This window comes from Canis lupus, chromosome 4 (genome assembly GCF_003254725.2).
Source record: "Canis lupus dingo isolate Sandy chromosome 4, ASM325472v2, whole genome shotgun sequence".
Taxonomy (NCBI): Eukaryota; Metazoa; Chordata; class Mammalia; order Carnivora; family Canidae; genus Canis; species Canis lupus.
This window is the reverse complement of record NC_064246.1, coordinates 73,279,434-73,306,881: the sequence shown is the minus strand read 5'-3', so window position 1 is coordinate 73,306,881 and position 27,448 is coordinate 73,279,434. Positions and strand designations below refer to the sequence as shown.

General features: G+C 36.7%; 1 protein-coding gene across 15 annotated transcripts in view; it reads left to right on the top strand.

Annotated features, from left to right (window-relative positions):
* Positions 1-27,448, top strand: part of SPEF2 (sperm flagellar 2) — a 171,160-nt gene that overhangs the window by 1,449 nt on the left and 142,263 nt on the right. For 4 of the 15 annotated variants that reach the window (XR_007410382.1, XM_049109366.1, XM_049109367.1 and 1 more), the window contains exons 2-5: positions 10,065-10,167; positions 16,562-16,814; positions 22,218-22,358; positions 24,057-24,121. Coding sequence is in view for 14 of the 15 variants with exons in the window: in XM_049109366.1 (XP_048965323.1) it covers positions 10,065-10,167; positions 16,562-16,814; positions 22,218-22,358; positions 24,057-24,121 (562 nt within the window). In the remaining variant the exon portion in view is untranslated. Of the gene's footprint in view, positions 1-3,101; positions 3,183-10,064; positions 10,168-10,476; positions 10,604-16,561; positions 16,815-19,918; positions 20,090-22,217; positions 22,359-24,056; positions 24,122-27,448 lie in introns of all 15 variants that reach the window. The other 11 variants (XM_049109368.1, XM_049109371.1, XM_049109370.1 and 8 more) reach the window with 6 other exon arrangements.

The following is a 27,448-nucleotide window of genomic DNA, read 5'->3' as shown; positions in this document are numbered from 1 at the left end:
GCCAAAGTGCAATATAATTTTAAGTTATGCTCTTCCAAAGAAAAACAGTTACAGATTGCTGAGTTTAATTTGGTTCATTTACTTGATTAGCAATACCCACACCCTTTGGTCAAGTCCCTAAGACTCTATTGCATATTGAAACACTTTTGAAAAAAGTAAATAAAATTAATAAGAAACATAACACGAGTACTATGCCATTATAATTGTAATAGTTGTAATTATAATTTTAACCAGTCTTTTGGAATTCGGGTTTTGAGAGGAAGTATTAACTCTTTCTGTAAAGATTGAAAGACTGGAGACATTTTAAGTATGAATTTTAACGACATAAACTATGAATGGAGAATTCCCATGTCTGCTTCCCTGAAGCTGTTAGCAGAGATGGCTGCAATATTCTGCATCCCATTCATTTGGAATACATATTTATTTCTTGACCCTACCAGCTTACTGGAGTTGGAAGAGATAGTCCCTGATGTAACCATATCCATATTGTGAAAGGCCTTTCAGGTTATAGGAAACACACTCAAATGTGTTTGGAAACAAGCAAGGATCTGTGTTCCTGAGGAAGCACACAGCCAATTGTTGATTCTGGTCATTAGCTAAGACATTTTGTGGTGTGTAGTGGAAGGCTTGGAATGGCTTATAGGAACTATCGTGGAAGGACTGTAAGTGACTACAACCTCTAGAGAATGATCTTGGGCAATTTATTTACCTAAATTTCATGATACTCAAAATGGGAGTAATCATAATAGTTCATTGAGTTGTGTCAAGATTAAATGAGATAATAAATGTAAAGCATTTAGAATAATGCTTCGTACATAATAAATGCTAAACCTCAGTTTTCAGAAACTGTCATACTACAATAAAATCACCAATATATCAGGATATTTGAACAAGGACGTTTATTGCTACATGAATTGTAAGGACAAAATCAAAAAATGGAAAACAATCTGAATATCTTTCAATAGTGGCATACTTGGATAAATGATGCTGTATTCATGCCGTGGATTGTTACGCAGTTATTAGAAAGAATGAGTTAATGCTATAACTTTTGACCTACAGGATATTCATGTTCTTTGTCAAGTAAAAAATAAAAGTTACAGTTTATTGTGATGAGTATAATTCCATTTTTGTACCAACTAGGAAATACAGATACACATACACTCAGACACAAAAACACATTGATCTATCTGTTTATATTAGTACAGAGAAATATGTGAAGGGTCATATACTGGACTATTGACATATACATGAATCTTCATATTGTTTGTTTTTGTAAGCATAGGGAAAAGTGAAAAAGGATATAAACTAGTGTATTGATATTGATTACTTTGGGTAAGGAGAGGATTGCTGGCTTTTCTTTATACATTGGTGCTGCTTGGCTTGTTGCTTGTATTGCCTTCCTAATTTGAAAGGAAAATTCAACATAGGATTGCAAATAGAAAATCAAAAAAGATCAAACTTCATATGACAAAACAGGAGAAAAGGATGCTTACCATCTTTTAATTGAAATTAGTAAGCATCTTATAATGAAGTATTAGGGAGGATTACATAAGAATTATTTTCTTAGATGAATTTTGTAGATGAAAAATAGTAAATAATAATAAATAAAAAATTTTATTAGACACTTAGGCACTTATACTAGTGCTAAGCCCTTTATGGGTTTTTATTTGTTTGTTTTTGAATTCTAAAAAAAGGCCCTAGAGGCATTGTCCTAGCTGTAAAGATTAGTAAAAGAAGCTGACATGCTTGGTTATTTGTTCAGGCTCACAACACTAGTGGATCCTAGAGCTAGAATTTGACTTATGCTCTTAGGCACCATGTTGTATACTGCAATTTATAGTGAGGGAATATATTTTTTTAAAAACTCAACTCTCTCAATTGTATTCATCTGAGCTCATTTTATAAGGATTACTGTTTAGTTTGAAGTTATAAGAAGTGCACAAATTCAACCACCCAGGCATGTTGTAACCTAATTCCTAGATGGTAAATGGCAAAGATGGATTTATTGGTGTTTGTCTCAAAATGGTTCAGTCCTGTACTGCTTGCTAGGACGAAGAAAACAATGAGAATGCTAGGTGAGTGCATTTACACTGTCTTGATGAGGCCGAATAATTGTTCAGTCATTGGCAAGGCAGCTAAAGCCGATTGATTTCTGCATTATTCTGAACAGTAGTAGTCAATTTGGATAAAGCATGCTATATTGAATTTCATGTTGCCTGGACTATCCTGAATATCAGCAGTAAAGAAAATAAATTCCAATGATCCTCAATTGAGAACCATCTCCCTCCACTTAATGAGGTTTCTGGGAGTCACCCGAGAGTTGATTAGTCTCAACATATGAAGATTCAAAGCTTTGTTAGCAAAGCTAAGGATCTCCAGTGAGTTTAATTTAACTAGACCATATCTTCTAGAGAATAATGCTTATTAGATGTATATGATAATGTCTTAGAATACAAAAAGTTGCTCAACACAAAATTACATCTGAAATTCAAGCAGTTTTTTTCAAGTAGTTGTTTCTATAATGAAAAATAAGTAATAAAGACTAATGTTACTAAAAGATTTGTTGTAAAATTCTTCAGGAACTCCTAGTTATTTTCAGAAATAAGAATTGCTTCTGTTTTATGAACCTCCTTAATGAATTTACTACATAAGGAAACTAGCTTTGGAATGTCATAACTGAACATTCTCCTAAGTGAGTGGAAACTTGTATTCTCTGTGTTGTCCAGATCAGATCTTTTGTAAACATGGGTATATACAAGATAGTCCATATTCTTTTGGATCCTGGATTAGGATATATTGAAAATTGTAAGTATTGAAAATTGTAAGTTGTTTCAATGATCTCAGGGTCCTGGAATCCAGCCCCACATCAGGACCCACTGCTCAATGGGGAGTCTGCTTCTCCCTCTCCCTCTGCTGCTCCCCTTGCTTGTACTCTTTTGCTTGCTCTCTCTCTGGCAAATAAATTAAGAAAATATTTTAAAAATAATCCTAAACGTTGTTATCAATAGTGACAGAGGTGTAATAAAGAGAAAATTGGATTTGGGACAGTTACATTTCTCTATCAATTTTGTAGCATCTGAAATATAAATAATTCTCTCTAGGTCCGCATTTCATGCCCAGAGAAGTAAGAATAATAATGGTTCTACTTCCAGTTATGGAGTAAATGAGTCATGGGATGAAAGGTACACCATAGGGAAAATAGTCAATAGAATTTAATAGTGTTGTGTGGTGACAGATGGTAACTATACTTGGGATGAGTACAGCGTAAGATACAGAGTTGTCAGATCATTATGTTGTGCACCTGAAACTAATGTAACATTGTGTGTCAACTATACTTCAGTTGAAAAATGGTAAAAAAAAATTCTTTATATTTGGGAGGATATGAAATGAGATTGGAAATGGAAAACACCTACCACAATGCCTAACATCTATACTAGATCTAGATACTCAATAAATATTATTTCAACATTTTTTCTGCCTCTTATTTAGGATAATGACTACTATCATGCCTATCCTGTAAGAGGCATGTTGTAGCTACTTGTTTATTACATGAGAGTATACCAGTGAGGCAAAAGTAAAGTATTATTTTAGGTTGAATCTTATGAATTTGTTCATCTTGAGAAGGTCACCCTGGGTAATTTGATCCTCATCTTTGTGATTTCAGAAGTTCTGTTTTATTACTTTGAGCAGTTTTTTAGAAATTGTTTCATACTAACTGAGATTACATTTTGATTTTATAAATCAAGGTACCAGTTTACCAGTTTATCCTGAAGAAAAAGAGCAAAATGACTTATACTGGCAATTGTACATGATGCATCATTTTGATGGGCTGATACACGCAGATGAAGATCAAATTTATAAGTCAGATTTCTCATTGATAATCAGAAATTAGACATTACCAAAATAACCTTCAAGTCAAACTAATATTTGATATGTTTTACTTCTCTGATCTAGAGATTTTATCTGTAACTGTGTTAGGTTCAGTTAAATTCTCTCCTCTTCCTCTTCCACAAGTACATGGATAAACCATATTGTCCAATGATATTTTCCAGTGCTGTTACAACTACAAAAAATTTTAAAGTTACAATATTTGTGTATTCTTCTATTATTACAGCAAATCTCTATTCTGAATAAGGTTAATTAATGTATCCAAGATTATTGTCTACCTGAAGTGTAAAGAATTTAAATAGGTAAATTGTGAGTTTTAAGAAATAATCTATGTTCTTTATTAATTTTGTCTTATAAGCAAGTTTCCATAGGTGGCTAATTTTATCCCTTTTTTTTTTTTTTTTTAAAGATTTTATTCATTTACTTATTTGACAGAGAGGGCGCAAAGGAGAGCAAACACAAGCAGGGGAGCGGCAGGCAGAGGGAGAAGCAGGCTCCCCGCTGAGCAGGAAGCCCAATGTGGGGCTTGATCCTAGGACCCTGGGATCATGACCTGAACCAAAGGCAGATTGCTCAACTGACTGAGCCTCCCAGGCGCCCCTAATTATATCCTTTTATATTAAATCTCACTAGTTTTTTAGAGAGTTATATTTTCTATTTGTCCCAAATTTTAGAGACATTCTTTATTTGGGCCCTCTTGTGCACTAACTGTACTTTGTTGATTAGGTCAACATCAAACATTAACATTAGGTCAGCATCAAATTTTGTTTTGAGAAACACAACAGAGATTTTTAAATATCTTATTGGATATTTATTTTCATACAATATTTTATAATGCATTGTGGTGACCTTTTACTGGCCTGTGACCTTAACCATATCATAGACTCATAACTTTAGATATGAAAAAGAATCTTAGATATCAGTTAATTCTTTTTTGGCATATGGGGGTCACTAAATCATTTATTCAGAGGTTTGTTTAGGGTTTTACAGCTGTTTAGGTTTTACAGCTGTTTAGGTTTTACAGTGGCAACTTACCAGTAGATTCTAAGTCTGCTCACTTTTACTTCATTCCTCTATTTTTTTTTTTTAAACTTCATTCCTCTTTTAACCTAGTGTCATTAAACCACACATTTTCCTTATACTCCTTCCCTTCCCTCAGGGTCCTTAGGAAATATATTGTTTCTCATAATGCAACGGATTTTGGCATTTTCTGGCCAGCTCAGCAGCATTTTCCTTGATGAAAATTTGGCTTCCGTTGCCTAGAAATTGAGGCATCCAATCTGATAGCTGAAGGCTTTTGTGTAAATCAATGTCAAAAATGTGAAGACATGAAGTCCCAAGAAAAGAATGCCACCCAATGTTTTAACCATCAGAGAAATTTAGAACGATCTGGAGATTTTGTTTCAGATAGTAAATCTTGAGAATTATGATAGGGTCTTCAAAGAAGAGGGTTGATCATCCTCTTGTTATCCTGGAAGAAAATAAATTGTCAATGTCCTCCAGCCAGAGATCATAGGATTACACACCCGTAGTTGAATAATAAATAATACTTTACTTTTGCCTCACTGGTATACTCTCATGTAATAAACAAGTAGCTACAACATGCCTCTTATAGGATAGGCATGATAGTAGGCATTATCCTAAATAAGAGACAGAAAAAAAGTTGTCCTTATTAACTCATGTCCAACAAGAGAAAACATGCCATGGGGAATTGTGGGTCATTCAGTAAGAGGGTGTTAAAAAGGACTTAAACATCTGGGTTTGTGTTAGGTGTTTTTTGAAGAGGGTTTGAGGAAGCAGTGCTTTGCTCTGAACTGGACCATGCCAAGAAGCATAGGGAACTCTATGACTGGGTATCTTAATAAATCTTATCTAGGAAGTAGACAGAATGAGACAAAGCCATAATTGGTTAAAAAAAAAAAAGCAGCAAACACTTATATTGACCACAATAGGGCATTTTTGGTCATTTTTGTGTTTTGGACAGTACTGTTTTGGTCTGAATACAGACATGATTACAGAGGAATTTTGTTTTTGTCTTGGTTTGTCAGGGTCACAGAGTGGCCTTGTCTGGTGTTGGTGTGCTATGAAATTGATTATGTTCAGCAGGAGAATGCCAAGGCCTAGTTGTGAGTGCTGGGCCAACTCCTGGGAACACCAAGGCCTGATGGGGCCAGGTCAGTGCCAAGCCCTCAGCAGCTGCTTTTCTTTCTCTCAAATGGAAGTAAATTTGCTTGGCTTTTCAAATGTGGTTGATAACACAGACTAGATCTTTGCTTTTCTAGTAAAAGAACAGTGAAGACCACTAAGCACAGAATCTATAGGTATACAGACCCTTATTTACGTTTCCGAAATTCAAGTATCTCTTTATTCATTTGGTGGCAAAACTTAACCAGAAATGCTGTCATGCTTTGTTTAGTCTTTATTTCTCCAATTGAAATGTTTTGCTGTAGAAATCAACTGTGTTTGATTACATACATGTGCTTCTGGTGGGAGTATTATACCTTTTTTGGACCTGATGGGCGGGGGGGTGTCTGTATTTGAATTTAAAGACAGTGTCTGATATTTGCTAAGTATTGAATTACTTTTAAAATAAGGGCATTAGTACTATGGTCATTGAGCTTATGGATTGTGTAATTAATATGACCTGTTATTTTAAATTAGGAAGCAGTGATAATAACAAAAATTGTCACTGATCACTTAACTATATGCCAGGAATTATGCTAAACATTTACATGCAGTATCTCCTTTACTTCTCAAACTAACTCTTTTGAGGTAGAACCTGTCACTCTCCCTCTTTTCAAGACTAGAAACTGAGACTTATATAATTGCCCAGAGTTCAGTGGCTTGTAAATGGACAAGGAATCTAACCCAGAGAATCTTTCTCCAGAGCTTGCGGTATCCTCATTTCCATTGTGGAATACGAGCAGCTTATCTCCTTTATGTGCTTTCTCCAGCTGGTTCAGGGTCATTTTGGTGGGAAGCACATGGGTCATTTCATCTGTTGTATCCTGCTTATCTGGACCTTCCAGAAATGCCCACATCAAAGATTGCAGCAAAAGAACACATAGTGATAGGAATCAGGCGTGTTGCATGGAAAATTGGAGGCGAAGTTGAGTTGTTGTTGAATGACCTGGTCCCAGATGTAAATTACTTTAGAGCTCAGGATGAAGAATATCACTGGGCTCCCACGGTTTAATTATTTATTGTATTATTCATTGATCTTGTCCTAAAGTCAGCCCACCTCTTCTTTCCTGCAGGAAAAGAAGATGGCTTCTATAAGGTGGCCATCATGAAATTAGTCATGGTATCCAGAAACATTTAGTAGGAAGACAAATATAACAAACCAAGGGGCAAAAATAAGCTTTCCTTTGCTTTTTCCTCTTTTCCCTTGTTGTTTCCTTTCCCCACACCCCTTCTCCTTTCTCTTTTTCTTTCTCTCTCTCTCTGGCTTCCTCTCTGTCTTCTCATACTTTTCAATCTGTACGTTCCTGGCTAATATATGCTGTCTTCATCATCTTATTTCTGTCTAATTTCTTGCACATAGTCTTTTTTTTTTCCTTTCTTTTTTTCTACATGTTTTCTCATTTGCTCTCATTCTTCACTCACTGTTCTCTTTTCTGCTTATGCAGCATACAGGAAATCTGAAGTGTCCTATGCATACGAAACTGCAGACATGATTTTGTACTTGTTTATTTGTAGTAAACTATTTGACAATGAAATAAGTGTTTGCTGTTCTTCGACCATTATATCCGTAAATGCCTCTATTTTGCTCATATCAGAATTGCCTTATTAATATGTCATACATTTCAAAGGAAGTGGATTATAATTTTATTTTTCTGTGGCCTTTGTGTAATAAACAGTTTACTAAAGGTCATTTGCCTACTACATCGAGGGCGACAGAGCAGGATACAGATATTCCCTGGTTATTCACCGGCTAGACTTCAGGCATTCAGTCAAAGGAACAGCAGATCCAGTGCAAAATCCAGAGGGAGGGAGAGAGGAATGGAACTACCTGAAGGTGACAGAGCAACAGCTTCAGAATTCAGAATAGTAGTCTTTAGACTATTAATAGATATCCATAGTCTGACAATGGCTGTATGTCAAATGGCTCCTGAGAAAGATAAGAGGAAAATAAGGATGAGGTAGGGAAGAGAGAAGGGGGAAAAAATCCAGAAAGAAGGAAGCAAAGATAGAAGAGGTGCAAGATGTAGCCAGAGCTGTCCATATGGCACAGTAGGGACAATGATGGCAGCCAAGATCAGGTAGCAAAAAAAAAAAAAAAAAAAAAAAAAAAAAAAAGACCAGGTAGCAGCATTGGTGGCCAACAGTGTCAGGTCTTTAAGGAAAGGAGGAAGCAGAAATGACTCAGGAGGAGAAGATAGCACACCTCTAACCTTAGGATGTGGAAAGAGCCATTTGGATTCCAGTTGCTTCAAATACTATTACTGTATGATGCCGGGAAACACAGTCAACAGATTGTGATGCCGGATGGTTCTGGAGTTCGCCCTAAGTGAATAGAATCAGTGGGCATAGTTGACATAATTTTTAACTACTTTTATTATATATTGATTCAACCTAAGAATTGAGGTATTATTAAGAGTATAAAATATTTTGAGAACAAATATCAGGAGAGCTTTGGCAAAATTGTGAGCTGTGTCAGCTATACAAGAGTTGTATTCTTATGATAACATGTAGTATGTAGTGTGCTGAGTAAGGTCTCTGGGCAACAGTGGCCTTGTGGCGACTCACCTCACCCCACCACGCTACCATAGCAACCACACACTAAGTACCATTTTTAAAAATATGTTGTTTATTTATTAATGAGAGACACAGAGAGAGAGACAGAGACATAGGCAGAGGGAGAAGCAGGCCCCCCACAGGGAGCCCGATGTGGGACTGGATCCCAGGACCCTGGGGTCACTACCTGAGCTGAAGGCAGACGCTCAACCACTGGGCCACGCAGGAATCCCCCAAGTACCATTACTACAAATCAGGAAGAAACGTTATATCCTTGTAATCAAGTAGCTACCTTATTACTGATCAAATAGATAAAAGAGGACAATCTGGTGTCAATAAGCTTGCTATACCTCAGTGATATATAGTGTTTGGGCTGCTGTTATCTAAAGGACCCTGATAGGAACATGTTGAAGGTTTTGGGAAGATTTTGAAATCATTTGAGAGATGATAGCTTTGTCCTATGACAACATTTATTTTGTCTATCAATTTTGCATATCATCCTTGAATACCATGTAACCTGATAATCCTTCATTTTGTAAGAAAAATATAAGTGACCCACCAATAAGGACATTTTTTAAAAAAGCAAACTTTATTAACACAATTTTTTTTCCTGCACCTATTATTATGTGCTTACTCTGTGGCAAGCATGCTACCAAGCAATTCTCATACACTCCTCTAATGTTTACAAAAGCTCTTCAAGAGAGATATAGATATGGTTATCTATCTAGAGATGAGGCGTTGGGAACTCAGGGAGGGTAAGCAGCTTGCCAGAGGTTGCACAGCTAGTAAGGGGCAGAGGCAAGATTCCAATGCAGATGTCCCTGGCTCCAAACTTTGTTTTCTTCTGAGCTATCTCTGTCATTGTGTGGGACAACAACTGGACCAGAGTGACCTCCAGAACTACCAAGGAAAAGCTTGATGATGCTTATTAGGCTTTATTTGAGAAGGTGTAGATAGATGATTTTTGTAAACTTTCCATTTTAAAAAGGTTAACATTAAGTCTTAAAGTTTACTAACTTTAAGACTTAAGATTGCACCTCTCTTGGCTAGAATATGTTATCATCATCCATAGACTGCCTTGATAACTAAGGTATTAAAGTGTAATTCTGTAAAATAAATTGAAGGCTTTTTTTTAGATCTAAGGTTGAAATAAATTTTATTGCTGTGCTTTAATTTAATCAAAAGTTGTGTTTTCTTTCAACATTTCATATATCTTCAATTATTGATTTATATTTACTTAAGAATCTTTATAAGGCATGATCTGTTAAGCTCCAATCTTTTTATGTGATTATTAAAAGATGTTTCTAGAAATATTTTCATGGCATTTTGAGTTCAAGTCAAGTTCTGGAGTTTTGCTCTATGTATACATAATGAAAATAATTATGCTCTCTATGGAACATTATAATTTACTTTTTTTATCTTTATGTTTCAAAATTCAGGTCCCAAGTCATTTGCAAAGGCATTTTCCAGTGGCTATCTAATTGGAGAAATTCTGCACAAGTTTGAACTTCAGGGTGATTTTTCGGAATTTTCAGAAAGCAGGTTAGTGAGATAAGTTCTTTCCTACTAAGGGTCAATGCCTTTGGCATCTGGATGGCTTTAGCTCCCAAAGTTAACTTTAAAGGATAGTGAGCCACAAGATTCTTTCCAAACCTGAACCAGCCAACCATACCATTGACATGGACATCACCTGTACTTGCTTCATTGTCCCAGGAGAACAAAGGAGAGAAACTGATATGGCTGTAGCAAGACCTCCTCTCTAGATGGGACCCATTGTTATATCTCCTATATTTCTGAAATCTTAGGCCAAATCACTTATTATTTTGTTAATTGGTTCTTCTTTCTTTTAAGAGAAATGAAGCAACTTATAGTATCCTGGCCAAAGAAAACCCTGTAATATTTTTTGTTTATAGCAGCTACATTGAGATCTAATTCACCAATTGCAATTGACCAGCTTAAAGCACACAATTCAGTGGTGGTAAGCATATTTACATATTCAGTATATTCACAACCATCACCACTAACCACCCGGCCGCTGGTACCCACTAATCTATTTTCTGTCTCTGTGGATTTGCCTATTATACACATTTCGTATCAATGGGATCTTACACGATGTGTATTTTGTGTTGGCTCCTTCCACTTAGGATAATGTTTTCAAGGTGTATCTGTATTATAGCATGTATTGGTGCCACTTTTTAAAGATTTTGTTTATTTATTAATGAGAGACACACACAGAGAGAGGCAGAGACATAGGCAGAGGAGAAGCAGGCCTCCTCTGGGGAGCCTGATGTGGGACTCAATCCCAGGACTCTGGGATCACGCTCTGAGCCAAAGGCAGACGCTCAACCACTGAGCCACCCAGATGCCTTGCTTCTGAATTTCTATTTATTTGCTGAGTAATTTCTATTGGATATACCACATTTCATTTACCAATTTACTAATTTGTGGATAGTTATTGGTTATTGTGAACAGTGCTATGGGCATTGTGTTTTTACATGGAAATGTTTTCATTCCTCTTGGGTATAGACCTAGGAGTGTAATTGTTGGGTTGCATGATCTGTGTTTACAATTTTGAGGAACACCCAAATGGCTTTCCAAAGTGCCCATATCATTTATTTCATGCTAGTAATGTATGAAGGTTACCATTTTTCTACATCCTCATCAATATTTGTTATTGTCTTTTGATTATAGTTGCCTAGTCAGTATGAAGCAGTATCTCTTGGGATTTGGTTTGCATTTCCCTAATGAGTAATGATAGTGAGCATCTTTTCATGTGCTTATTAGTCGTTTGTATAGCTTCACTCGCGAAATGTTGTGCAATCCTTTCCTATTTTATTTTTAAAGCAGTTTCAGATTGCCCAGAGATTTCCTTTTAACCCCTTGCCCTGACACATTCATAGCCCCCTGCATTATCTACTCCCTGACCAGAGTGGTGCATTTGTTACTTTGGTGAACATGATATATAATGATACATGTTGACTCAAAGTATATAGTTTACATTAGGGCTCATTTTTGGGATTGTGCGTTCTATGGGTTTGGACAACTGTAGAATGACTTGTATCTACCATTATAGTATCATACATAGTATTTTCACTGCCTTAAATCCTCTATGCTCCACCAATTCATCCTCCCTTACCCCAACCCTGGCAACCACTGATTTTTTTCTATCTTTGTTGTTTTGCCTTTTCTAGAATCTCATATAGTTGGAACTTTTGGCTTCTTTCACTTAGAAATAATGTATTTAAATTTCTTCCATGTCTTTTCATGGCTTGGTAGCTCATTTCTTTTTAGCACTGAATAATATTTCAATGTCTGGTTTATTACCTGCTGATGGACATCTTGGTTGCTTCCAGGTTTTAGCAATTATAAATAAAGCTGCTGTAAACATCCACATGCAGGTTTTGTGTGGACATAAAATTTCAACTCCTTTGCATAAATTTCAACTCCTTTGCCTCCTTTGATCTGGGGGCGTGATTGTTGGATCATACGGTAATAGTATTTTAAGTTTGAAACCACCAAATTGGCTTCCAAAGTGGCTATACCATTTTGCATTCCTCCCAGCAATGAATGAGAGTTCTTGTTACTTCACATCCTCACCAGCATTTAATGTTGTCAGTGTTTTAGATTTTGGCCATCCTAGTAGGAGTTGTTTTAAATGACAGTTCTTGAAAGTTGCAGAATATGTTTGCATGTGCATTCTTTGTGCTCCAAAGATTGTCCCTGGCCCATAGCTGACCGCAATTATGTTTCTCTACAGAATAAATGAATGATGTCAGAAAGCATACCTGTTTAGCCATAGAAAACTTAAAGCACCATACTGACCAGATGATGTCTATAGTATTTCAGGTATACTAAGCTGACTTTTGTCAGCAGTGCCGTAGAGGCCCTTTGTGTTAAATAGAAAAAGGGGAACTCATCTGGATGGATCTGTGAAGACACACACCTCCGTGAACATAGAGGCCTTGTGCAAAGGAAAGGCCTTTTTGTATGCAACAGCCTTGCATCAGGGAGAAGGCTTGGCAAGCTGAGCACAGGGTAAATTCACACCCTTGCCCCACCTTTGGACAGGGGTGTGCCCTGAGTAACATCATGTGTAATGGCCCTGCTTTTCACCCACTGCAAAGAACTAACTTTGTCACTGCATTCCTTAAAGTGAGAAGAGGAACCTCCTTGTTCTGATAACCAAATTCCATTCCTCTTGAATTCTTGGAACAAAACATTTTTCCAGGGATACATGGTCTTTTAAAGAAGGATCAGTAAATCCATGGATATGACCTTTGTAGTAGTGTACTTTGTGGGGAAAAGGATCCTTCCTTGTCAAAGCCTATTTTTTTTAGCAGATGTCTAATGCTCAGGCTCATGATTTGGGGATCTTGTCTACTATTTTTACCTTTTTCTTTTTAGTCTAAAATATAAATGATGCTTGTAACTGAAGTTATTTTCCTTAGAAATTCTTAATTCTGAGAACTCATCTAACTCTGAAATAATTATGTTTTAGGGTATGTGCAGTACATCTCAAAGGGTGAAAAATGAGCAGATTAATTAAAAGAATAAAGAGTAAAGGAGCATGGATATTCCTGGGGAACAGCTTCTACTTACCTTGTAAGATATGTACCCTTACCAGGTGGCAAGAAGGAGAGAAGATAGGTAATCTTTGGGCAAATAAGAATTACAAGTATCAGATAGTTAAAATAATTTAAATAATCTTAAGAATGGGAGCACCTGGGTGACTCAGTTAAGTGTCAGACTCTTGATTTTGGCTCAGGTTATGATCTCATGGTCATGGGATCCAGCCACGCATTGGGCTCTGTGCTCAGTGGGGAGGCTGCTTGGGATTCTGTTTCTCTCTCTCTCTCTCTCTCTCTCTCTCCCTCTACCCCTTGCCTGCCATGCTCACTCTCTCCCCCCTCCAATAAATAAATAAACCTAAAAAAATATAAAATAATCCTAAGAATGTTTAATAACTTAGAGAAATCACAAAAAAATATGATTTTTCCTCTGTGTCCTAGAACAGGAATAAACAAAAAAATAAAAACTAATCAGCTAAGCTAAGAATCATGGCAACCAAAATATGAGACACAAAAGTTTCATCTCCTAAACCAATAAATAGAATGCTAAAATCATCATGAACAAACATGTCACATGAATTGCCGTGAACTTATTAATTTGCTTTCTATGTTATGTACGACAGATAGCAGTGCTTGTACATGAGAAAAATAATACTGTAGATCAGATTTGCCTCAAAAGAGATTTTGTTCTTGATTATTTTCCTTCCACCTTTTATGAAAGGGAAAACCCTTCCATGCTTAAATTACCAGTGGCATGTTTTTGTCCAGTCAACAAAGAAAAGCAAAAAAAAAAAAAAGGTAACCTCTTTCCTCTCCCCATGCCCACTCACTACCCTCTATGCAACATTACACACAAAATCTGGGAATTTACTATAAGAAAAATGAGTCATCAAATGCTAAAAACAAACACTGCACATAAAAAGAAGACTTTTTCCAGAATGCATTCCTTATTCCCTCAGAGGTCATTATTTACCTCATATACTCTGTCTCCAGAGCAAGGATGTCTTCATGGTTTTTCTGTTACAAAAACAACTGTTGATTATCATGCTATACTGATCAAGCACATGTTGTAACAAGAGTGGACTTCCACCAATTTACATGCCAATTATGTTCTAACAATTTTGATTGCTTGGAAATCTGGACTATGTATATTAAAAACCTCCAGAGAGAAGTACTATTATACCTGGTACTTCAACCAGTTCATAAGAACCGTTTTAAACCCTAAATGTGTGACTGATCCTTCATACTAACAGGTTTACACTTTATTCATAGGGTGATGTAAAACAAGACGAGAGGAAGTGGTCTCCATTTTTATTGGGTGCAGGGCTATGTTCTGATAAAATTTGGAAATGGATAGTGTTTCCTTTTGGATTTTCCCTCCAGAATTTTGATGCCCTTAATCTCTGTAGCCCAAGGTTATGACCAATGCCAAAGCTCTGACAAGTGACTCTCTGGCCATCTTTTCAAACATGTGTGATGGGCAAGACTCGGGACTTTGTGGATAGGGAGGGCATGAAAGAATAACTGTGATGGAAGAGCAAGAGGGAGTGTCAGGTGCCTGTTCAGGGAAGGAAGGCACAAGTCACTGATCTCACTGGCCCTTTACAACCATACTTTTCAAACACGGTCAGCATTACTCTCATCATTTTAGGTAGATATGTGTTATGTCAAACTGTAAGGGCACTTGTGAGGAAGCAAACTACAAACCTGGACATAAGAAGACCTAAAAGAAATGTTTACTTTTATTGTGAGCTTTCCTGTAGCATTCATTATTTCTTCTCATCCCCTCTGAAACCTGTTTCTCTTTTATTAATTTAAAATATTTTATTCAAAGTTTGTTGATGTAGTTTGATATGCCAAGTATACTTTACCAAATATTTCTGTTAAAACAATAATATTAAACAGAGGAAATAGGATAGTAAATTACACCAGTTAACTGGAAGAGGAATTCAAGTTGTTGTGTCACTATTTTTGTTGACATTGGCCTTCCTGTGATACTGACTCCTTATTCATATTTCAAAATTATTCATGTAGTCCTTCAGCCCCACCTCCTTTTGTGCCGTGGGTTTTTAATTTGCAGAACATGGGCACTTTTAGGCTAGATTTTAGGAGGTTCACAAACATCTAACAATGGCATACACATTTTGTGTATGTGCACGAGTGTGTTTTCTTTCCTGTGGTACAGGTTCCATGGTGTTCCACAGCAGTATCTGTGATACAAAACAAAAAACAAAGAGCAATCCCTTGAGAAACAGTATATTAGCAGTAGTATATAAAGTTTAAGTGTTAAGCAACCTCTCAAACTTATAAAATTTAACTGAAGTCATGAATATCATTGTATCTCACCCAAATAATTTTATAGTTCAAAATGAAGTTACTGAGTGAGTAATCCTATGAACAGAAATTCTACCCAGTATGTGCCAACCCCCTTCTTTTCTAAGCTATTATTTTTTTGTGGGGGAGAAGGGTGGGACTTTCACTTATATCTGAGTATATTCAGTATATTTTTTCCCTGAAAATTGTCACTGCATATTAGGAAGTTAAAGTAAGGAGGAAATAGGCTAAGGGTTAAAATTGATATTTGCTTCTAGTTGGAACACAGAGAGGCACAAGAATTGAAAATGCATCCAATATCTCTTTTGCCTTCCTGGCCACTGGATTCAGAGGCTTATTTATCAATTTATCACTTATTATTTACACATTTGTCCCCCCTCACCCCACAGTGAAACTCTCAGGGCCAGGGACTACATCCTATTCATTTTTGTAAGACTTTAATAAACATTAAAATTTCATAGTGACTCAAAAATAACTTAAAATTAGAAAGTCTTTACTGATTCTTAAACTTTAAAGTGAAGATTATATAATCAGTGTGATTGCATGCTTATAGTATTTAATTAAATATTTCTGACAGTGCCTGAGAGGATTGTTGTTAAAGTCATCAATGCAATATTTAGGGCTATGTTTTGACTCCAGTATAATATCATTTAAAGAAATGGAAATTTAAATTACAATTTTGCCTTCTGAGTATTTTTCAAAATCATAGTTGTTTTTCCATTTTGTAGAAGATACATAGGTATCTGTTTTTGTATAGACCTCTTGTAAACATTCTACAAGCAGAAAAAAGTATATTTAAGCAGAAAAGTGTATAAAATGAGTTTTAGTTTCACCATTGAAGAGAAATAAACATATGGTGTTCAGAACAGTAGAAAATCTTATTATATTTACATGACTGAGTGGCTTTAGAGAGGCATGGTATTTTGAAAAGAACGTGGGATAACTCATAATATTTGATCATGATAATACCTCTGATATTTGTTGCTTTTAATTCAACACCAGTGTCTAACTTTGTAAACTATTTTAATGCCTAGAGTTTCAAATGCCAAACTTAATAATTTTTCTCGCTTGGAGCCGACACTTCACCTTCTGGGTGTGCAGTTTGATCAGAATGTGGCCCACAACATCATAACGGAAAAGCCTGGGGCGGCAACCAAACTCTTGTATCAGTTGTACATTGTTCTTCAGAAAAAGAAGAAAAGTGGACTGACTGGAATAGAAATGCAAACTATGCAACCCCTGGCAAACGTCAGATACCAAAGTATGAAAAGTGAGGCTTTTCGAGATGTAAGTATGCAAAGAAACAGAAATATAACACAGTATAAAACTCAGGAAAGAAAACTGACAGTGACATTGCCTTCACAAAGAAGTCCCATTGGGTGTCTACGTGTCTTATGGATGTAATTGGCCAAATCTGGATTTTGATTTTATATTAATATTTTCAATTCATTGATCCATTTTTTATGTCTCACTCCATCTAATACACGTCGCCAATAGTATATGAAACTGTTTGTTCCTAATGCCTTGCTCCTCTCTTCATTTCTGCTCCTGTCACATCTGCTCAGCTGCCTGCAAGAACGACTGTAGCAGCCTACTAACATGTCTCCTGGTCTTCCGGCTTTCTGCCAGAGGCCAATCGACTGCTAGATGAATCTTTCCTAAATTCCACTTGCACTGGGTTCTTTTGCTCAGAAAACTTCCATTTTATGTGTATCCTGTCTCCAACCTGGAGTGATATTCAAGATCTTTCATTCAGTGGTCTTTCTGTGTTTCTTCATGAAGTCTTTGTTTTTTCTACATTGGTCAGCAGCCTGTCCTTGAATAGCTCTTGTATATTTCCACTCTTCCCTCCCTTTCACCCAAGCTCACACTTTGCCTCTCTCCTCTTCCTGCAAACGTTTCTCCCTCCACTGGTGTACAACCTTGCCAGCACACATGGATTCTTCCTGTGGGATTCCTAGGGCCCGGGCGATTCTTGCTCTCTGGTATTAACCTCCTGCTGCTGATAGTGTTGGTCAGCTTTCATGATTTATCTGTCATATGGCCTCACAAGTTTTTTAGTTTCTCAAATTCAAGGAATATGCCTGGTACAATGTTTTGAACATTGCAAATACTCATTAAATGTGTTTTCATTAATTGATACTACTTTTTAGTTGACAATTATCTCCAGCTCCTGTGCTATTTCCTATAGCAAGTGAAGTACATTAGTTTTCCAGGCCTCTAGGATAATGGGGAGTGCCTCACTGATCCAATGCGTTAAATAGAAAAGGAAATAATTGAATGTTTAAGTTGAATTTCTGAAGACATGATGACATAATGGATGTGAGGGCCATCTCCACTTTCAGATTTATCTGTTCTTAGCAGATGTCCTTATGACATCTGGTAGTAGATTGAGCCCAGCACCATGCAAAGCTGGAAATGAGATTAGATTTACCACAGAAGAACTTGGTATTGCACTCTGCCTTTTTGACTTGCAAGTTGAGTAACTCTGGTCCAATCCCTGAAACACTCTCAGTCTGTTTCCCCGGCTGTTAAAACAAGATTGGTTATCTCTACCTGCCTCAGAGTTTGGCTTTTTTTTTTTTTTTTTTTTTTTTTTTTTTAGTTTTAAGGAAGCAATATACAAGAAAATTCTTTGTAAAGGCACAAGTGTGTTGTGTAGTTGAGACCAGCCAGAAACCATTGTGTTTAATGTTGGCCATGGTGACCTTCCAGAGTCAGTCATTCATTCTTTGATTAAATATTGACTGGGCTCCTATTTTATGCCAGGCAATCACACAATGATCAACACAAGAAAAATACCAACTCCCCATTTTCAGGAGAGAAAAATATTTCAGTGGGGTAGCATGGAATGTGGTGAGTTGCAGAGTAACTTGAAATGAAGCAGACTTGGGCTTAGACTATTCATTCAAGAAATGTGGAGGGAGAAGAGAAGAGAAGAGAAGAGAAGAGAAGAGAAGAGAAGAGAAGAGAAGAGAAGAGAAGAAAAGAGAAGAGAAGAGAAGAGAGGAAGGGAAAACAGTGGCTGCAGAAGAGAAGCTCATGAGAAATGTGAGGTTATTTGTTTCCTTTATGGACATAGAGGAAACTGGCAGGATGAGAATAAGAATCAATGGCAGCAGATGACTGGTGTGAGAACCAAGTGAAACCAAGTCCTCTAGGGAAGAAAGGAGGATACAACTGATGGTTTAGGTGGAGGAGGAGGTATCTTAGGGAAAAACTAGATATGTCTTTTTCTTTACTATCAGATGGAGGAAAATACAGGTGTCTTCCATAATATTATTAATGATGACTAAAATTTATTGGTCATACATTAGTGAGGTACAAAGCCCTGTTCCAGGTAGTGTGTATACATTGTCTACTTTGATCTTCACAGCAGCCTTATGAGATGGGTGCTTTTCTTATTCCCACTTTACAAATGATGAAACTAAGGTGCAGAGGGTTAAGTAACTTGCCCAACTTAATGAAGCTAGTCAGGGGTAAAGCTGCAGCAAACCTAGGCAATGTGACTCTAGAAGCCACACAGTTAACTGTAAGCTGTATTCTATCTCAGTGGCTGTTTCCTAGGTTGGGGGGAGGATAATAATTAAGCCGAAGATACAGATACATATTAGAGTAGGCAAGTAGGATGTTCAAGGACTTTATATTTTTGTTGCCTCTGTGAGGATGGAGGCCAGGCCATTTTTAATGTTGAGAAGAGCAGGAAGGTGAGGAACATCTGCTGAAAGGTCCTGAGATTATCTGCAAAAGTGCCAGGATCTGCTGAGGCTATTTTAGAAGAGTAGGACCAAAAATGGTTTGAATAACAGTTCCATCTGAAAAAAAAAAAAAAAAAAAACAATTTCGTAAGTCTTTAGATTTCGAGGAGATTACTTTTGGATATAAAAGTCTTAGTTAAATACATCAGCCATATTGCTCTGTGCCTCATTTTATAATCATATTTGAGGTTCATTTTCTTATGCTGTTAGATTCTCATTTCCAGTGGCCTGAAGGTTTAATGATTCTTCACTTCTTACTAGGAAGCAGCTTAAGTAATAGAACTTCCCTCTTATATTATCTCTTACATGTTGAAGAACATTTTTTTTGAAATTATTTTTATGAAAATGTACTTCTCTAAGAATTCAAACACTATTCATTAAAAATTAAACTCTGGACAAAAAATATGAAAATGTATGTGAAACTATTTTATAAGAAAGGACTCAACTCATGTTTTTATTGTTTTTGTGTGAATTAAAGATATGAGTGATTAGCATGGGGCTTGAATTTATTTTAATCATCAATGATAATTCATAAAAATTTTATTTTGAAGACAAATTTTATGTGTGCTTTTAATGACAATATAATTTTTATATTCTAATAATGAAATCTTTTGAAATGCTTTCTCCATTTAGAGACTTAGAAACCTGATACCACGTCAAACTGATTTCAATCTGATGCAGGTTACACACAGGTTTCAAGAAAAATATAAACACATGAAAGAAGATCTTGTCCACATGCATTTTGAGAAACTTGAAAAATTTCAAAAACTCAAGGAAGAACAAAGATGTTTTAATATTGAAAAGGTTTACAGTACGATTTTTTCCAGAAACTCATTAGTGCATAGTGTATACTGTTTACGATTTATGCCTCTAGTACACATTGCATAAGCATTAATGTAACGCAAGTTGCATGTTCCTTTGACTCATGCTCCACCTTTCTCTCCTTCACTCTTCCCTTTTTTCCATCCCACTCCTGCTGTTACCTCTCCTTGTGACCAAGAACAAGAACTACCATTCTTGGAGTGGTAGGACAACTTGATCTCTTTTTAAGTTGTCTGGTAGAAATGAATGTTTGAGATGCTTCAGTAATCGGAGGTTGCTACTAACTACTCTAGTGAAGACTTGCAACTGCTGTCTCTGCTAAGGGATGTAAGGCGGGCATTCCACCTCCCTGTTCCCTCTTTTGCAATCCCTTGGTCTTCCTGCCCTGCCTCATTTTTCTCATCCTGGCAATGTGGGGTGATTTTCTTCTTGCTTCCCTTTCCAAGCCCCTTAAAAATCTCTTGCCTTCTTTCTGGCCCTTCTTGGTCTAACTCTCCACTGCTCCTCAAATTTCTCTGAAAATCTTTAATGATCTCCTATGCCTTTAAATATACAAGAACATGATGGTGCATGGAATCGCTAAAGATTTTTAGAGAATTTCAAGGGACTATGTATATGGAATGTGTAAACTACAGGCAAAAAGAATTATATTTCTTCTCTTTGCACTATAAATCACCTTTTAAATTAATATATTTAGAATAATAAGAAATAAACATATCCTGAATGTAGTCATCCCCCTGCGCAGAGGAAGGGAAAGATGAGAGACAAACTCTGGAAGATCTTATTACTTGCCAGAGAGTAGATAAAGCCCTGGGCTTCCCCATTCGCACTGCATGGTAAGAAGACAAGGCACTCTTAAAGTAGTGTTTAAGTCAAGGCCAAGTGCTGGGGCTCTACTTTTTAAGAAACCAGTCTGTCCGACTTTGACGTGCCAAGTGTAACACAGAAAGTCTCCAAAGAAAGTTGGGAAAAAGGAAATAAGAAACCATTGTATGTTCTGAAATATATTGTGCTAAAAATGATAGGAAATAGGGGAGCCTGGGTGATTCTGTTGGTTAAGTGCCTGACTCTTGATTTCAGCTCAGGTCATGATCTCAGAGTCATGAGATTGAGCCCCATGAGGGGCTCCACACTGGGTGTGCAACATGCTTACGATTCTCTCCTTCTCTCTCTGCTTCTCTTCTCTTCCCTCCTCTCACCCCCGCTTGTACTCTGTCTGTCCCACTTAAAAAAAAAAAAAATGGTAGGGAGCAAATAGGACAAGAGGACATGTCTTCCTGATATTCTTAAGAGGAAAAGATCAACATATTGCAACTACATAAGAATTCATATTTTGGAAAGTAAAATGAAGAAAAATTTAAATTGATAATTTTTTACTTTTTAGTGGTTAAAGATTTTTGGATATAGAAACTAATCATCTTATTAGTTCTAATATAATGCTTTAGTAGCAAAGTCATGATTAGTTTTACATGTCACTTCTTAAACCATCCATTTTAAAAATATTTTGTCTTATTTTCTCTATTTTTTCTTCACTTGTACCCTCCTTCTAATATTCTACCTAAAATAATTACTCCCAGGTAGAGATGACCCAATAATGGTAGTATAACATAATTCAATAATTAACTCAGTATTTGACATAGCCTCTGAGCTCATTGTTTCAGTGTGACTGAGTTTTGGGAAAGTTTTGTCATTTCTCCTGGATTCCCCAGAAGTCCTCCTAGAGATCATCTCCTAGATGGAATTTTCTCTTCAGACCATCGTTGGAGACAGCATTTTCTCTTTCCATTATTGGGCAGGTCATGAGGGTAGAATGGGGAAAGAATTATATTCTTTGTATTTGAAGTGTCATTATTATCCTTTTAGTGTCATCATCTAGAATGAAGTTACACACATCTGGTATGCATAATTTGGGGATTCCAAAATTGTGTTTTAATATCTGACTTTTCAAAATGAGTCATATTGACACCTGCTTCCTAACATTACACAGTTGTGACACCTAGTCCATTGGAAAATCGATGAGTTCTGAAAAATGTATAGATATGTACCTGTGAGTGTGTAACATAGGCTGTTATTTTGATGAGTGGAATAACTATGTCTATGGGATATTCAGCAACGCCTGAGCAGGAGACGACAAAATGAAATAATGGCCAAAATCCAAGCAGCTATCATACAGATTCCTAAACCTGCATCAAATCGTACTTTGAGAGCACTGGAGGCCCAAAAAATGATGAAAAAGAAAAAAGAGGCAGAGGTAAGTGATAATCCTTTAATTTGGTGTTGTGTTAATCTTAATGAAAGAATGATCTTTCTCTAAAACATAGAAAATACCCCCAACTTCTTAGTTCCCTTTTCAGATTATCTGTGGCCTTGCTCCTTTTCATTCAAAACCCCTCCACTGGGTGCGTATCTAATCCATATTATCCTCTTATTTGTTCAGAATGAGAGAATGTAGCTATAGGTCAGGGATAAGAAACTCATGTTAAATGACAGTACCAATCTGGACCCCTGTTTGAGAAGGATTCTGTGATCACTACAAAAATATTCTAGAATGGTGCTGCTGTGATGGGTCGTTAATCACCATGGGTACAGAGATGTCAATCAAGGTACACATACCATATATATGCCATTCCTACTATATGTTTCACTCAATTCTTTCCCACTATGCTGCATCATTTTTCTGAGTACCAGAAATGTTAAGTGGCTTGCTTGCTGTCAGTGTATTTAAATTTAAGATAACCGGGCAGCCCAGGTGGCTCAGCGGTTTAGCACTGCCTTTGGCCCAGGGCCTGATCCTGGAGACCCGGGATCAAGTCCCACGTCGGGCTCCCTGCATGGAGCCTGCTTCTCCCTCTGCCTATGTCTGCCTCTCTCTCTCTCTCTCTCTGTGTCTCTCGTGAAGAAATAAATAAAATCTTTTAAAATAAATAAATAAATTTAAGATAACTTACACTAGTGATATTTTACTAGATCATACCAGCTGCTGGTCATTCCAGTAGGATACCATCTGCTTATATTTCACAGGGGAGCAATAGTACATTTGTTACTAATTGCTGCAGTCTACACTGCATACTGCTACAGTGATTATTAATGATATTTTCTCCTGTGACCTAAGGAAAAGCATAATAGCTACCATTTATTGAGCATCTGCTATGTCAGCCTGTGGGTTGACCATTTTCCATTATCTTTCATTTGTAAGTAACTCTCCAAGTAGGATATTATTCCCCCCAATTTCTAAATAAGGAAACTGAGACTCAGAAAGCCACCCTGTTTCAGTCTGGTCCACAGGATAGTAAAGCAGAGATTGACAGTCCTCTCTGATATCTAAATCCATTGCATTTTATGTTTAACATTTAAAAAATATCCTATACTTGGATTTTAAAGAATATTCACCCATAGAGGTTTTCAGACCCGAATTTTAGAAAAGTATTTAATTCTTCTATTTCTCTGAGGTGATTAAAGTTTATTAATAAGGATTTGCAGTAGACAAAGGATGAGCTGAACTAATCTCCTGAGAGCAAATTAATAGCATAAATAAGGTTGCACAAGAAATGTTTAAGCATCTGAGACAACAATTTTTGAAGAAGTCTTTATATCCCCCCCAAAATATTTATTCTTGTTTAAAAGAATTGCAAATAAAAATCCATGGCCTGACTCTTTGATAATCTTCATTATCATTAAGTGGCCTTTGTTGCACTGTCAGAACTAGACTTGTGAATGGAATGATTCAGGTGAGTCAGCTTTCACACTCTTTTAGGTATATTTAGCCTCGTCTAAAAATAATGATTCAGAATTATAAAAATATTCTTGAACACAGCTTTTTATATCATGCCTCCTAATTAGACTCAATTAGTAGTGCATACTGCCTTGTAAACTTGTGAAGTGAATATAGTAAATTAAGATTTTCAATGGTTTTTAGAAGTGGAAAACTGATCATGAATTTTCTTTAAAGGATGTGGCCAATGAGATTAAGAAGTTTGAAGCTTTAATAAAAAAGGATCTCCAGGCCAAAGAAAGGTGAGATGTGAATCACTTTAACAAGCACAGAACTGCATTCTGTTCTACCTGTAAGTTTTAAATACTTAGAAATAGTTTACGGCGAATAGCTGTTTCATGGATTTTTTACTTTGTAGAAGCTTCATTAAGAGAGTATACAAAGGAAGGTAAATGAGCTAAAATTCAGATGAATTGTTCATTAACTTTTGTAAAGATTAGGAGGGAAATGGCTATCATGAGATGGGCAGTATTTTTCTATGATATGCTTACTGTCCTAAGTTCACACACTTTTTAAGCATTTATGAAAATTGTTTCAAGTTTCCACTAATTTAAATTTTTCATAAAGCCTTTATTAGACACTCTTTGGTTTCTTTCATGTTGCACGCTCAGCATTTAGCATAGGTAGCAGCAATAAAAAGTTGCCAAATGAGTTTAACCGTCACTGAGATGGTCAGTTCGGTGAGTTTATCCCAAAAACTGCCCGGTTAATGGGCTTCATTTGCCTAAAGATAAAGATCCTCTCCCCTTTCCTTTCCTATTAGGGGTCATTGAGTCACAGAAGATAATTGATTAGGGTCTGCATAGGTGGGAGCAACTTGAGTTCTTTCACATTTTTAAATGGAAACTTTACGGATTCTTAAATTTGGAGAAGAAAAACAGACATAAATCCTATAAATCGGTTCCATATTAACATTTCTGAGGGAAAGAGACAGATTCAAATGAGGAGGAATAAGAAAAAAGAAGAGGTGGTGAGGAAATCAGGTCTGGAAGGAAAATAAAGCAAAATGGAGAGTACCTTTTCTTCTGCCCTCTGCAGAAACTCTGGATGCCCTACTCTGGATTCCTACTGCCATTTATCTGTGCCACCCTTGACTAAAGAAAACACAATCCAAGCCTACCCATTCATGTAGCCACTACCCCAACCCCACCACCCTCCCCTGGACTGGCCCATGAAACCACTGGATTTCTTCCTCTTTTACTCACCTCACCAGCCACATGCTCTGGAGTGATAAATAGATGGTATATAAACCATCTTAAAATGCTGAAATACTTTTGTTATTTGCAGGTGAATGGTATTCTCTATAGCTCTAGGGCTGGCCCCTTTCCTGGGACCCCTCAATTTTCACACAATTTAACAACCAGAATTAGCACCAAACACAGCAGTGTCTTCTAATTCCTTCACCAGTACCCATTTTAATTGATTAATGTCCTTGCCATGTCAATTAATAAATATTTTGAAGATCATCCTTGTATAATACAGCTACAAACATTCACTCTGCTCACTGTTTTTGTTATTGCCAACCCATCCTATCCTGAACCTAGGTCTATCAGTTAGCTTCAGAAACCCCAAACAAGAGTGGGTTAAATTAGATGCATTTTTACTTCTCTCTCATGTAATAGAAACCAGAATGTAAGCAGCTCAGGGCTTGTGTTAGAGCTCCAAAGGCATTGAGGCCTGAGGCTTTTCTATAGCTCAGCTGTCCTGTTGTGTGGTTTTTGTCCTCAAATCCACATTCACAATACATATGAGATGACTCCTGGAGCTCTGGCCATTTGGCCCATATTCTAGATATAAAGAAGGAGGATAGGCAAAAAGTAATTACCTGAAATAGCTCCTTTTAAGAACCTTTCCAGAAGTCCCAGGTAACATTTGTGCTTATGTTTTATTGGCCAGAATTCAGTCATGTTGGTCACATCTAGCAGAATGGGAGGCTGAAAAATGTAGTCTTTAACTGGGTACATTTTTTTTTTTTCCTGAATAAAACTGGGGCTGTGTTTTGAGGAAAAAGGGAAAGAAAGAGTCATGTCTATCCCAGGTCCTTTCTCTGTAGAAGCCTCCACTTGATCCTGCCATAGATCTAACACTGGGAGGCCATGAAATATAGACATCCTTACTTCAATTCTCAGAGCAGCAGGGCAGGGCTTGGGGCAGCTAGTCTCCCTGGGCCAGTCACCCAGGATTGCGCAGCTTCATCTGAGACTCCAAATCCCTCCTGGTATGCTGCACAGAAGGCATATTCTCGGTGGCCCCAAATAAAGGATGTTGGGAAGCACTGGTCTGGAGAAAACTATTAAAGAAAACAAAAGTTATGGTACAGTATGGCCTTTGTTAAGCCTCTTTTTATTAAACACTGCATTAGTTCATTCTGAATTTCTAGCTTAGAATCAAGCATATTCTGGGCTCTTTTAAAAGCTTCACACTACCTGATACCAAAAAAGCACTAAAATCTTATAAGTTGACCATAACGAGCAATTTCTGCAGCTGCTGCTTTCACAGCCTGCTCCTGAAACAGTTCTTCAGGGATGTTACCTCAAAGTCCATCTTTTTTTCTTTTGTGGAAGAACAAAATGTCTCAGGAAGAGCAATGCCAAGAGCTCCCATGGCTGCTTTCCCCCATTATACACTGTCTTTATTTTGTAACACAAATAATAAATGCTGTCTGCTACTTAAAAAAAAAAAAAAAAAAAAACGAGGTTGTTGGTTGATTTCATTTGACCCTCGAATTCATAGATTTACTTTAGACTCTTCCTGGCAATTATTTTTAAATATACACAAATTCGGCCAAGGTTTCAATTACTAGTAATTCATACACACCCAATTATTAACTCTGCAGAGGCTGACAAGCAGATATAGAGAAATATAATTATTACCCGCAAGAAACCCACATCTAGGAAAACAATATTTATTCAAAAAAATATCATGTATCTTTCTTCAGTCCTTAATTGGAATGAGAGCAGACGGATGGGTGGAGGATAGGCTGATAAATAAAGAAGAAGCAACATGTTAAGTGTAGTAAGCCATGTACAATCAAAAGCTGAACAACACATTTGAGTAAAAACATAAGAATTTTAAAGAATGATCTAAAAAGTTATGCCACATAATTTTCCTAAGTACTTTTTTTTTCTTTTTCTTTTTTCTAAGTACTTAATTGTACCAATTCTTAATGAGGTTAAGGTCTGTATTAGATCCTACACACAATTTCTGCTCAAAGATTCTTGTGACAGGATACAACTGAAGGTTGAGCTCCTGCTGATAACAGAATTTCAGTGTGTGCTGTTTTTAAGAATTACTCTATATCATGCTTCTTAGCATGTCATATGAAATTGAGCAAACATCAACTGCATGTCAGGACTATGAGGCCACCAGGACAGAGAGGATAGGATACTTTTCTTATGAGCTCAGAGCTCATCTGGGAGCAGCAAATGTACAAAAAATTATCTATAATGCAATATGATCACTGCAGACATGCAACTGTTACTTCGTTAAACATGAATTAACTATGCATTTATGAGAATACTATCTGTATAGGAATTGATGACTATTTAGTTCCTACATACCATATTAAG